The 11319-nt window shown below is 72.3% G+C and overlaps 2 protein-coding genes across 2 annotated transcripts; one reads left to right on the top strand and one right to left on the bottom strand.

The window, feature by feature from the left end:
• Positions 1-1198: 1198 nt before the first annotated feature.
• Positions 1199-2386, top strand: FDX2 (ferredoxin 2; the record flags this gene model as incomplete). Its single annotated transcript, XM_082012129.1, has 4 exons — positions 1199-1332; positions 1415-1521; positions 1610-1697; positions 2230-2386. The coding sequence occupies 4 exons, from the start codon at positions 1199-1201 to the stop codon at positions 2384-2386; spliced, it is 486 nt and encodes a 161-aa protein (XP_081868255.1).
• Positions 2387-5777: 3391 nt separating this feature from the next.
• On the bottom strand, positions 5778-9720 carry LOC309414793 (intercellular adhesion molecule 5-like; the record flags this gene model as incomplete). Its single annotated transcript, XM_082012167.1, has 10 exons — positions 5778-5992; positions 6070-6333; positions 6439-6684; positions 7015-7257; positions 7337-7579; positions 7672-7950; positions 8028-8306; positions 8473-8784; positions 8861-9139; positions 9663-9720. The coding sequence occupies 10 exons, from the start codon at positions 9718-9720 to the stop codon at positions 5778-5780; spliced, it is 2418 nt and encodes an 805-aa protein (XP_081868293.1).
• Between the last annotated feature and the right edge of the window lie 1599 nt (positions 9721-11319).

Raw genomic sequence — 11319 nt, 5'->3', positions numbered from 1 at the left:
GTTTTTAGAGGGTTTTAAAGCGAGAAGAGAGATTTGACCTGCTTGCCCGAGGACAGAGGAGGGGGTGGGGGGTTCTTATCATAGAGGCCCCCCCTCCGGCGCCGTAAGGGGGTCCCTGAGAGCGGCCCCCCCCTCCCAGAGCAGTAACTGGGAGCCGCGTGTGTGTGTCGCTGTGTTCCGCTCCCCCCCCCCTCCCCAAAACCCCCCACGCGCTCCCTGCCTTAACCCGCTGCTTGGGGGGTGAAATGGGGAGGGGAGGATCCCCCCAGCCCCACGCTCTCCTCCTGGGGGTCTGGGCAAAGCTGGGCACCTCGGGGACCCCCTTCCTCTTCCTCGCCATTTCACGTGGGGGGGTGGGTTGTGGGGTTTGGGTTTTGTTTTTTTTTTTTTAAGACCGGAGCTGCCGCCATTTTACACTGTTTTGGGGGTAAAAGTTGCCTTTTTACTTTAAAGCTCGTTTTTATTACTTTTTTTTAAAAAAAAGAAAAAAGGTTCCTTCCCAGCTGGGGGGAGGGCTTCACCTCCCCCCCCGGTTGGGGGGGGCTGTGCCCCCCCACAGGCCCTTTTAGGGGGGCAGTCCCTGCTCTTCATTTTTCTACCCCCCCCTCTTTTTTGGGGGGGTTTCCTGGTTTTTGAGTTGTTGCCCTGTTTCTACTGTCGATGCTGTCTGGTTTGCTGTACTGGGGGGGTCTGTGTGTCGTTCCCCCCCCCGCCAAACCCTCCCCCTTCCCAAAGTAAAGCTATATTTATATCGCTTCTCCCCTCCCCTTTTTTTGTCATGTTCGCTCTGATGTGGTTGTTGCTAACGAGGTTGCCCCCAATCCCGAATTAGGGGACCCCCCCCCAAATTGTCTCTATGCTCTCCCCCCCGACTATGACCAAGCAGGGGGTGGGGGGTTTGGGTGTTGGGTCCCCTCCGTCTGGGGTGCTGTGCCCTTCTTCCATGCGTGGGGTCCTCCCTCCATGGCGGGGTGTTCCCTGTGCCCCCTCCCCTTGCAAAAAGCCCCCCACATTACAGAGGTCCCCTCAGTCTCCCCTCCTCATCCAAGTGCCCCCCCCCCCCTCCCGCCCCGCGCCGAGGTTTAACGAGGAGGTTTAATTACCAGCGCTGGGGCGGGCACTGGGACCAGCGCGGTTCCCCCTTGGCCCCGCCCGCCCGCGGCGTTGGTCACGTGGCATTGGTCACGTGCCGCCCGTCATGGCGGCCTCCATGGCGGCGGCCGGCGGCGGCTCCGTGACGTCCGTGACGCGGCGGCTGTTGCGGGGAGCGGCGCGGGGCTTGAGCGGCGCCGCCGGCGGCGGGGCCGCGGCGGAGGAGCCGGAGGCCGCCGTGTGGGTACCGGGAAGGCGGCACCGGCACCGGGACGGGCGGTTCCGGTGCTGACTCCCGGTGTCGTGTCCCGTCTTCCCCCAGGGTAAACGTCGTTTTCGTGGACCGGGCGGGGCGTCACGTCCCGGTGCGAGGCCGCGTCGGGGACAACGTGCTGCACCTGGCGCAGCGGCACGGGCTGGAGCTGGAGGGTCGGTACTGGCACCGGGGCGGGGACCGGGACACGGGGGCGGGTCCCGGTGCCGGGGGGGTCCCGGTGCTGAGCGCGCGGTCCCGCAGGCGCCTGCGAGGCCTCGCTGGCCTGTTCCACCTGCCACGTCTACGTCAGCGCTCCCCACCTCGACCGGCTCCCGGCCCCCGACGAGCGGTAACGGCCCCCCCGCCGTGACCTCGCGTGGGCCCCCCCGCGGATCCCCGCTGTCCTCCGGGCGCCCACCCCAGCCCCTCCCCACGAGACTCCTGATCCCCCCCCCCCCGGGGACCCCGACCCCCTCCCAGGACCCAGCACACCACGGGGGACCCCTAATTCCCCCCCCGGCCCCCCCAGGGAACCCTGACACCTCCCGGACCCCCCCCAGCACCCCCGCTATGAGCTCCTGACACACCCCTTGGACCCCAACAAAACCCTTTGAGGCCCGCCCCAGGGACCCCTTTGACCCCCCCCAAGACACCACAGCCCCCCTAGGGACCCCCTCACCGCACCACCCCAAGACCCCTGACCCCCCCCCGTACCCCCCAAATCCCCCCCCAGCCTCCCAACCACCCCCCCCATGACCATGACCACCCCCACAAGCCTCTTGAGCCTCCCACTCTCCTCACCACGGCCCCCCCGCACCCCTCCCCACCTCCACCACGGCCTCGGGGGGGCCCCCCACAGCCCCCCCCGTACCCCCCCCCAGGGAAGAGGACCTGCTGGACCAGGCGCCGCTGCTGCAGGAGAACTCGCGCCTGGGCTGCCAGATCCTGCTGACGCCGGCGCTGGAGGGGGCCCGATTCTACCTCCCCAGGGTCACCCGCAACTTCTACGTGGACGGGCACGTCCCCAAACCCCACTGACGGCGGGGGGGGGACACCCCCCCCCCCAGGCGTGATACACACCCCCCCCAGTGGGAAAAATGCCCCCCAAAGCAGGATGTGGCCCCTCGGGGCGGCAGGGACCTCCTCCCCGAGCAGGAAGGAGACGCCGGAGCTGGTGATGGCAGCGCCGGGGGGGCCGATCCTGGGGTGGGGGCCCGATCCCGGGGTGGGGGGGTCCGACACTGGGCTCTGCCTGCCCCCCTCCCCACCCCAGAGACTCTGGATTTGGGATAACGAGTGTTGCGGTTCGTTAATAATAAATCTCATCTGAGCGGTGCTTGGGGTCCCTCGGAGGGGGGTTCGGGGCCCCACACACCCACCCCACGTGGGGAGGGGTCAAGCTGTGGAGTTTGGGGAGGGGATTTGGGGGCACCCTTTGGGATCAGCCCCTCAGCCGGGTCCTTGGTGGGGGTGGGGCTCGGAGAGCATGTGGGGCACGACCCCCCAGTGCTGCCCCTCCTGGGAGGGTCTGTACCCCATAAACGGGCCCTGCCCCAGCCTGGGGGTCCCTTGCCCCATATGGGGTCTTGCCTCACCGTGCGGGGGGGTCCTGCCCCCGTATAGGGTCCTGCTGCACTCTGGGGGGTCCCTGCCCCGCCCTGGGGGTCCCGTCCGCGGGGTCGCTGCCCCCGCCCCCGCGCAGCTGTGGCCGGTTTAGGGCCGGGCCGGGCGGGGGCCGGGGCCGGTGATGGCGGAGCAGCTCTTCCTGGAGGGGCAGCCCCCCGACTTCTCGCTGCTCCAGCGGCTGCTCTGCCTCGAGCCCGAGCCCTGCCGGCCCCTCCTGCCGCCCCCCAGCCCCGGGGGGGGCGCGACCGGCGGCCCCCGCGCCCGCAGGTGGGAACCGGGGGCACCGGGACCCCGCTCCTGCCCGGGGGGAGCCGGGGGTGGGCCGGCCGGGGGGGCACCGGGGCCGGGATGGTCCCACCGCGGGGGGCACCGGGGCTGGGATGGTCCCACTGGCGTGGGGGCCGGGGCCGGGATGGTCCCACCGGGGGGGCACCGGGGCCGGGATGGTCCCACCGCGGGGGGTACCGGGGCCAGGGATGGCTCAGCCCGGGGGGAGCAGGGTGGCCCCGTGCAGCTCCTTTGGGGAGGAGGGGGGGGGTCCCCATCCCAACCCCCCCGTGCTCTAACGGCAGCCCCCGGGCAGGAACGGGGGCCCAGAGCCCCCCCCGGGACCCTGGAGCCCCCCGGCGCCTCCCGGGGAGGGTCTTACCTTCCTGCAGGAGACCGCGCGGCTGCTGGCCCCCCCCGAGCCCCCCCCGGCGCCTCCCGCTGCCCCCCCAGAGCACCCCGGGCCCCCCCCGGCTCCCACCAGCGGCCCGGATGCCCTCAGCCTGATCAGCCTCCAGTGCCGGCACCTGGCCGGTGGTACCGGTACCGGCACCGGGCGGCGGCGCAAGCAGGCAGCCCCCCAGCGCGGCGCCGAGCCCTGGGACCCCACTTTCCGTGGGGTGACCCTTCGCATGCGCCTGGGCCTCCCCACCGGCAGCACCGAGAGCTGCCGCCTCCTCATCACCGCCCATGGCAGCAGGTACCGGCACCGCCACGGCTGCCTCGTCCATCTGTCCGGGTGCACCCCTGGGCACCCCAGGCCGCGCTGTCCGTCTGTCTGGATGCGTCCCCCAACCACGGGCTGCACCGTCCGTCTGTCTGGATGTACATTTGGGCACCCCCAGACCTTGGCTCGCACCGTCCGTCTGTCCAGACACATCCCTGGGCTGCTCCGTCCGTCTGTCTGCACCTCCAGGCACGCCTGGAACTTGGGGAACTCGGGCTGTATTGTCCGTCTGTCCGGCTGCACTGTCTGCGCCTCCGCGCATCCCTGGACCACGAGCTGCCCCGTCCGTCTGTCCGGCAGCACCTTCCCTCCCTGCAGCCCCTTCCCCACCCGATGAGGCCCCCCTGCTTCTCCCCTCCCCGGCGGCGGCCCCTGGGGACCCGGCAGCCCCTGGGGGGGGGATCCCCATGCCGGGGGGGCCCCGGGGCTCCCCCTGACTCCCCTTTCCCGCAGGGATCCCAGCCGGGGCAGCAGCCCCCCGGCCAGGCCCCCTGGGGTGGGCAGCAGCTCGGAGGACGACGCTCCCCTCACCCAGGGTAAGACAGAGGGGGGGGGGGGGGTGTCTGGGGGTGTCATGTGTGCCCGCCCCCCCCCCCCAACACCGCTGGGGTTTGGGGTGCAGCCGCGTGTCCCTCGCAGGCAGCAAGCGCTGTGCCTCCTGCAAGACGCGCCGGACCCCGCTTTGGCGGGCGGCCGAGAACGGGACCCCCCTCTGCAACGCCTGCGGCATCAGGTAGGGGACAGGGACCCCCCCCCGGGGACACCCCGCCGGGGACCCCCCCGTCGCCCGCTTCACCCCAGGTTTTCCCCCAGGTACAAGAAATACCGGGTGCGGTGCCGGCGGTGCTGGAACATCCCCGGCAAGAGTGGGACCCCCCACCCCCGGTGTCCCCACTGTGGGGCACGGCGTCACCTGGTTGGCGGTGGCAGGCGGTGACGGCGAGGACCGCGGCAGCGGCGAGGGGACGGTGGTGGCAGCGGTGACGGTGGCGGGGGGTGGCAGGGGCCTGGCTGGTCCCTTGGGAGCGATTAAACGTCCCGGCGCTGATGGCAGGTTGGCGTGTCCCGGTGTCACCTGCGCCGGGAGGGCACGGGGTGACGGTTGTGGCGCTGGGGGGGACTCTGGGGGAGCGGGTGCTTGGCCGGGTCTTGGTGCCGACACCGGCGGCTTGGCGGCCCCGGCAGGGAGCTGTGGGGGTGAGGATGGGGTCCTGGCTGCGGGCTGGGGACGTGGGATAGGGTTTGGGGACAACGAGACCGGGCGGGGGGTCCCCCCGTCCCAGCCGTGGGTCGGGGCCGGCAGGCGCGAGCCGGCACGAGCGCGGGCAGGAAGGGCGGCCGCGCAGGCAGGAAAGCGGGCAGGAAGGCGAGGGATTCCCAGGGTGGGCGGCGGATTTTCCAGAGGGATCCAGAGCCAAGACACCAGGGACCCTTAGTGCCGGGGGGGGGACACCCCAAGGGACCCCGGGCGCCTGGGTCGTCCCCCCCCGGAGCCAGCAGCGGGGCGCTCGGCGCAGGGCTCACCGTGGGGTCCCCCTCCCGCCGCAGCCGGAGTCATCATCTTCCTCCCTCCCACTAAAATGGAATTATTTATTGGGTGTCGCTTTATCCCCTGGGAAGAGCCGGGCTGGCGGCCGCGGCCCCCCCGAGCATCCCCCCCCTGAGTTATGGCTGTGCCGCCCTCGGCACGGCACTACAATTGTTAAAAAACACCAAAAAACCCCCCAAATTCCCCCAAAGCCCCGCTGTGGCCGGGGCGGGGAGTACCCGGGGACCCCCAAACCTCCACCCCCCTCGGGACATTCCCGGTTACGGCTGGGTGAGCTGGATGCCGTAAACCTCCCCGCGGTCGCGCCGTTGCCGGTGCAGGCAGGCGGCTTCGGAGGAGCCCTCGGCGTCCCGCACGTTGTATTCCCCCTTCTTGCACGCCGTCGACTTCAGGTAATACCCGCCAGCGGCCGCCAAACCCACCGCGGTGACAGCACCCAAGGAGCCCAGCGCGGCCAGCAGCGCCAGCCAACTCTCTGCGGGGTGGGAAGGTGCCGGTGATGCCGCGGCGGTGATGAAGACCCCCCCCCTTAACCGGTGCACCCCATCTCACCGTCCACCCGGACCATCACGCTGCCAGCCTGGCGGCCGTGCCTGTTGGTTGCGGTGCAGGTATAAAGCCCTCGGTTGGCGGCGGCGGCACCGGCTACGGCTACCGAGCGGTTATCGGCGGCGAAGCGGAGGTTGGGGGCTGGCGGCAGCGCCCAGCCGTAGGTGGGGGTGGGCAGCCCCTCGGCGCGGCACTCCACGCTGAAGCTGGCGCCTCGCGAGACGTTGGCGGAGGGCAGCACGCGCAGGCTGACCGCGGCGGGGCTGTCTGCACCGGGACGGCACCGTCCGTCAGCCAAAGGGGCCACCCGGCCTTGGAAAAAAATAACCAAAACCCCCTTTTCCACCCCCAAAAGCCACTCGCCGCACTCACACTCGACGGCGACGGTGACGTTGCGGAGGGCAGAGCCGTGGGTGTTGGTGGCCCGGCACTGGTAGGTGCCGGCGTGGGCGCGGGTGACGTTGGGGCTCGCCGGAGGGGGGTCCTGGCCGTCCCCCAGCTTGGCGCAGGCGACACGGGGTGGGGGGTTCCCGCTGGCAGCACAGGCCAGCTCCGCCGGCGTCCCCTCCACCCAGAGCCGCCGCGCCGGGCAGCCCGTCTCGCCGATGCTCGGCTCGTCTGCAAGCCGGGAGGGACACGGTGAGGGGGGCTGGGTGCCCCCCGCTCCCCGCCCTGCGCCGATGGGACCGGCCCAAAGGCAGCCGGGCGGGCACGGGCACGGCATCCCCAGCACAGCCGTGGCGTCCCTGGCGTGGCTCTGGCATCCCCGGTACAGTCATGGCATCCCCAGTACGGTCATGGCATCCCTGGCACGGCTCTGCCATGCCCGGCACAGATACGGCATCACAGCCATGGCAGCCCTGGCACAGCTACAGGCTCCCCGGCGCAGCCATGGCATCCCCGGCACCGCCAGAACCCTGTCCCGTCCCTGGCACCCCCGGCACTCACACTCGACGGTGACGACGACGCTGCGGACGGCCGAGCCGTGCTTGTTGGTGGCCCGGCAGACGTAGCGGCCGGCATCAGCCCGGCTGACGGCCCGGCTCCCCCGGGCGCGGGGGGGACCCCCATCGCGGGCGCAGCGGGTGCTGGGTGGGGGGTCCCCGTCAGCGCGGCACACGAGCTCCCGCCGCTCCCCCTCCACCCAGGTGCGGTGCGCGGGGCAGCCCCTTTCCGTCAGGGTGGGCTCGTCTTGGGGGAGAAAAGAGGGGTCCTGGTTCACCTGGTTGCCACCGGCACGGCCGCGGCGGGAGGTGCCGGCACCACTCACACTCCACGCGGACGGTGACAAGCCGGTTCCGCGTCCCCAGGCTGTTGGTGGCGTTGCAGAGGTAGGTGCCGGCTCGGGAACGGGTGACCAGCTCTGGCTCCCCGGTGCTGACGGTGACGCCGTTCCTGCCGCAGACGACGGTGGGTGCGGGGTTGCCGGCGGCACGGCAGGACAGCGCTTCTTGTGTCCCCCGCAGCCACGTGCGGTTGCTGGGGCAGTCGCTCGCCGCCATTTCGGGCATATCTGGAAAAGACGGAGGGACGCAGCGGGAATGCCGGGACCAGCCCGTGCCGGCTGCCACGGGCACGGCCAGGCCCCTCCGGCGTGGCACTCACAGAGCACGGTGAGCTGGGTGTCCACGTCCTTCGCCACCGTGCCGTCACCAATGGCCAGGCTGGCCCGGCACCCGAATTGCCGCCCATCATCCTCCCGCCGGGCCACCAACCGCAGCTCCAGCCGGGCCTGCGGCCCCTCGGCCAGGACCCCCCCGTCGGCATCGCGGAGCTGCAGCCGGACGCTGGGGGGTTCGGCGACACCGGCGCGGCATGCCACCATCACCTCACTGCCCGCCGGCACCGACGCCGGGCTCAGCTCCAGGATGGGTGCCGGGAAGCCTGCGGGAAGGTGCCGTGGGTCCACTGGGATTTGGGGATGGGCTCCGGTTATCACCCTGCTGCGCCTCGTGCCTTACGGTAGACGTGGAGCTGCCTCCGTGCTGTCCGTGCCACCGTCGCTATCGCCGCGGTGCAGGTCAGCTCCTGGTGCCCCGGGCTGCTGGGTGAGAGCGCGGCGATGGCGGTCAGCACGTCCCCGGCTGCCGTCACGGTGAAGTTTAGGCTCTGCTCTGCCAGGGTGACGGCAAAGCGGACGTCCCCAGCAGGGAAGGCACCGGCGATCCGGCAGCTGGCGTTGGCGGTGTTGCCGGCTTCGAGGTGGGCAGGAGCCTGGAGCTGGGGCGGCTCGGGGAGAGCTGCAGGGATGCGGCGTCACCGGGGCTGTGCCTTGTCCCTGGCTGCGCCCCAGCGCCGGGGAGAGGACCCCAGAGGCCGGACCCTCGCCGGGCTCCGGTGAGGATGCGGAGCTGCCCCGGCTCCTTCCCTCCGGACAGGAGCATGCGCCACGCGGCGAGGACTCACCGAAAACTGACAGCTTGACGGGGACGGCGGCGCGGGCGAAGAGGGGCCCGTGGGGCCGCAGGGACAGCTCGGCATGGCAGGTGATGTCCTGCCCGTGGTCCCCGGGGCCGGCGGTCAGAAGGTGACTGACGGCCACGCTGGCGCTGCCCTCGGCGGCACCGAAACTCTCCGTCCGCAGCGTTTCGGCGCCTCGGCGCAACGTCACCGTCAGATTCCCCACCGGAGCCACCTCCACCACCCGGCACGTCAGGTTCCGGCTCTCGCCCACCGCCACGGCCGGCACCGGCTCCAGCACCACCCGCTCCGGCAACCCTGGGAAGGGGCGACCACCAAGCCGTCAACCGCGGCCCCCCGCGCCGCCCGGCCGCCCCCGACCCCCGGCACTCACGGTAGACAAGGATGCCGGCACTGGCGTTGGCTCGGGCGTCACCGCAGCGCCCGTAGCACGTGGCGGTGCCGGGGCTCCACTGAGAGACGTTGAGGAGCCGGAAGCTTTGCCAGCGGCGCCCGCCGGCCTCCGCACCCACGGCCAGGGGGGTCTCCAGCCCCAGCGCGGCGTCGCCCCCCGGGCAGGCGCTGCGGCTGCAGTTGATGGCCACCGAGCCCCCGAAAGGCACCACGGCCACGCGCGGCCAGGCCCCCACCGTGAACGCGCCGCGGGCGGCCCCTGCGAGAGCCCCCACCGCGGGCAGCCCCCGCCGGCTCAGCCCCGGCACCCCCCTGGCTGGGACCCCCGGGGCCCACCCTGGCGCGCTGAGACCCCCCGCTCCCGGGTGGGGACCCGGGCGTCCGGCTCCCGGGGGTCCCCCTGTCCTCCCCCCAGCGGTGAGGGTCCTTGGGGTCCGCACCCCCCGAAAACAAGGGCCCGGGCATCGGGGGTCCAGGGGGTGCCCCCACCCTGGCATTGAGGGTCCCTGGGGGTCGCCCCCCGTCCCGCTCCCCATAATTAAGGGTCCCTGGGGTCTGGGCTCCCCAGGGTCCGTCCGTCCCCCTAGTTAGGGGTCCCTGGCGTCTGGGGGTCCCCAGGGGCACCCCCACCCCCTGTAACTAAGGGTGTCTGGGGTCTCCCCGGAGACCACCCCCCCGCTTCCCAGCACGATGGGGCCCAGGGGCCCACCCCCCCCGCCATGCCGGAGGGACCCACCCCCCCCGCCCCCCGGGTGCCCCCCGGCCCCCCCGGCCCCCCCCACCTGCGAGCGCCAGGATGAGCGGGGGCAGCAGCCGCGCGGCCGGGCCGGGGGGTCCCATCGGGTCCCGGCTCCGCTGCCGGGGGGGGGGGACGGGGAGGAAGAGGAGGATGGCGAGGAAGAGGAGGATGGGGAGGAAGAGGAGGATGGCGAGGAAGAGGAGGATGGGGAGGAAGAGGAGGATGGCGAGGAAGAGGAGGGTGAGCAGGATGGGAAGAGGAGGAGGGAGGATGAAGAGGAGGATGGGGAGGAAGAGGAGGATGGGGAGGAAGAGGAGGATGGGGAGGAAGGCAGCTCCTCCGCTGCCGCGCACGGAGGCGAGGACGGCGCCGGTACCGCGGGGCTGCTCCTCCCCCCGCCCCCGGCCGAGCCCTCCCGAGGCTCCGTCCTCCCCCGCCCGGTGCTCGGCGCTGCACGGGAGCCCCCCCCCCGCCCCCCGTGCCCGGATCGGGCCCCCCGTGCTCCGTTGCAGCCCGGAGCCAGCAGCAGCTGTGCCGCGGGGGACGCTCCGGTCCTGCGTGGGTGCAGCGACAGACCGGCACCAGCTGTCCCCCGCCCCCCGTGTCCCCCTCCCCGCCCGCGGGGGCGGCCCACGCACCCACGGGGGGACAGGGCAGGGGACGGTCACGGCCCCGGCTGCAGCGGGGCTGGGGGGGGGGGCCGTGGGGGCAAGCTGTAGCCACGCGTGGGGGGCGCGGCGTGTGCGCGGCGTGTGCTGCGTGTGCGCGCAGGCATGCGTTGCGTGTGCGTTGCGTGTGCGTTGCGTGTGCGTTGCGTGTGCGCGCAGGTGCGTCTATCGTGCGCGCAGGCGTGGGGCGCGCACGCGTGCACCACGTGCACGCAGGCGTGCATCGCATGTGCGGGTAGTTACATGTATTACGTGGGCATCGTGCACGCAAGCACGCGTCGTGCCACAGGTGCCGCCGCCGTGGCGTTGGCGTGGCGTTGGCGTGGCGTTGGCGTGGCGTGGCGTTGGTGTGGCGTGGCGTGGCGCGGCGTGGCGCAGGCCCGTGACGTGGCGCGGCGTGAGCGACGGTGCCGGCGAGCGCCAGGCGCTGCCACGCTCCCGCTGGCTCCGGCCGCTCGGTGCCGGGGTGGGGGGCGGCAGCCCCTGGCCCCGCTGCGGCCCCCCCAAGGCCTCCCCCACCCTGGCCTTGTCCCTAGAGCCCCTCCCCCATCTGGCACCCCCCCAGCCCCCCCCGTCCCCCCGATCCCCGCTCCAGCCCCTGCGCCAATCCCCTGCCTGCACCCCCATCCCCTGCCTGTACCCCCATCCCCTGCCCGCACCCCCATCCTCTGCCGCACCCCCATCCCCTGCCTGTACCCCCATCCCCTGCGCACACCCCCATCCCCTGCCTGCACCCCCATCCCCTGCCTGTACCCCCATCCCCTGCCTGTACCCCCATCCCCTGCGCACACCCCCATCCCCTGCCTGCACCCCCATCCCCTGCCTGCATCCCCTATCCCCTGCCTGCACCCCCATCCCCTGCCCGTACTCCCATCCCCTGCCCGTACTCCCATCCCCTGCCTGTACCCCCATCCCCTGCCTGTACCCCCATGCCCTGCCCACACCCCCATCCCCTGCCTGTACCCCCATCCCCTGCCTGTACCCCCCATCCCCTGCCCACACCGCCATCCCCTGCCTGTACCCCCATCCCCT

This window comes from Phaethon aethereus (assembly GCF_964289735.1).
Source record: "Phaethon aethereus genome assembly, chromosome: 32".
NCBI lineage: Eukaryota > Metazoa > Chordata > Aves > Phaethontiformes > Phaethontidae > Phaethon > Phaethon aethereus.
Note: the sequence above shows the minus strand (reverse complement) of the source record. Positions and strands in the feature narration are given on the sequence as shown.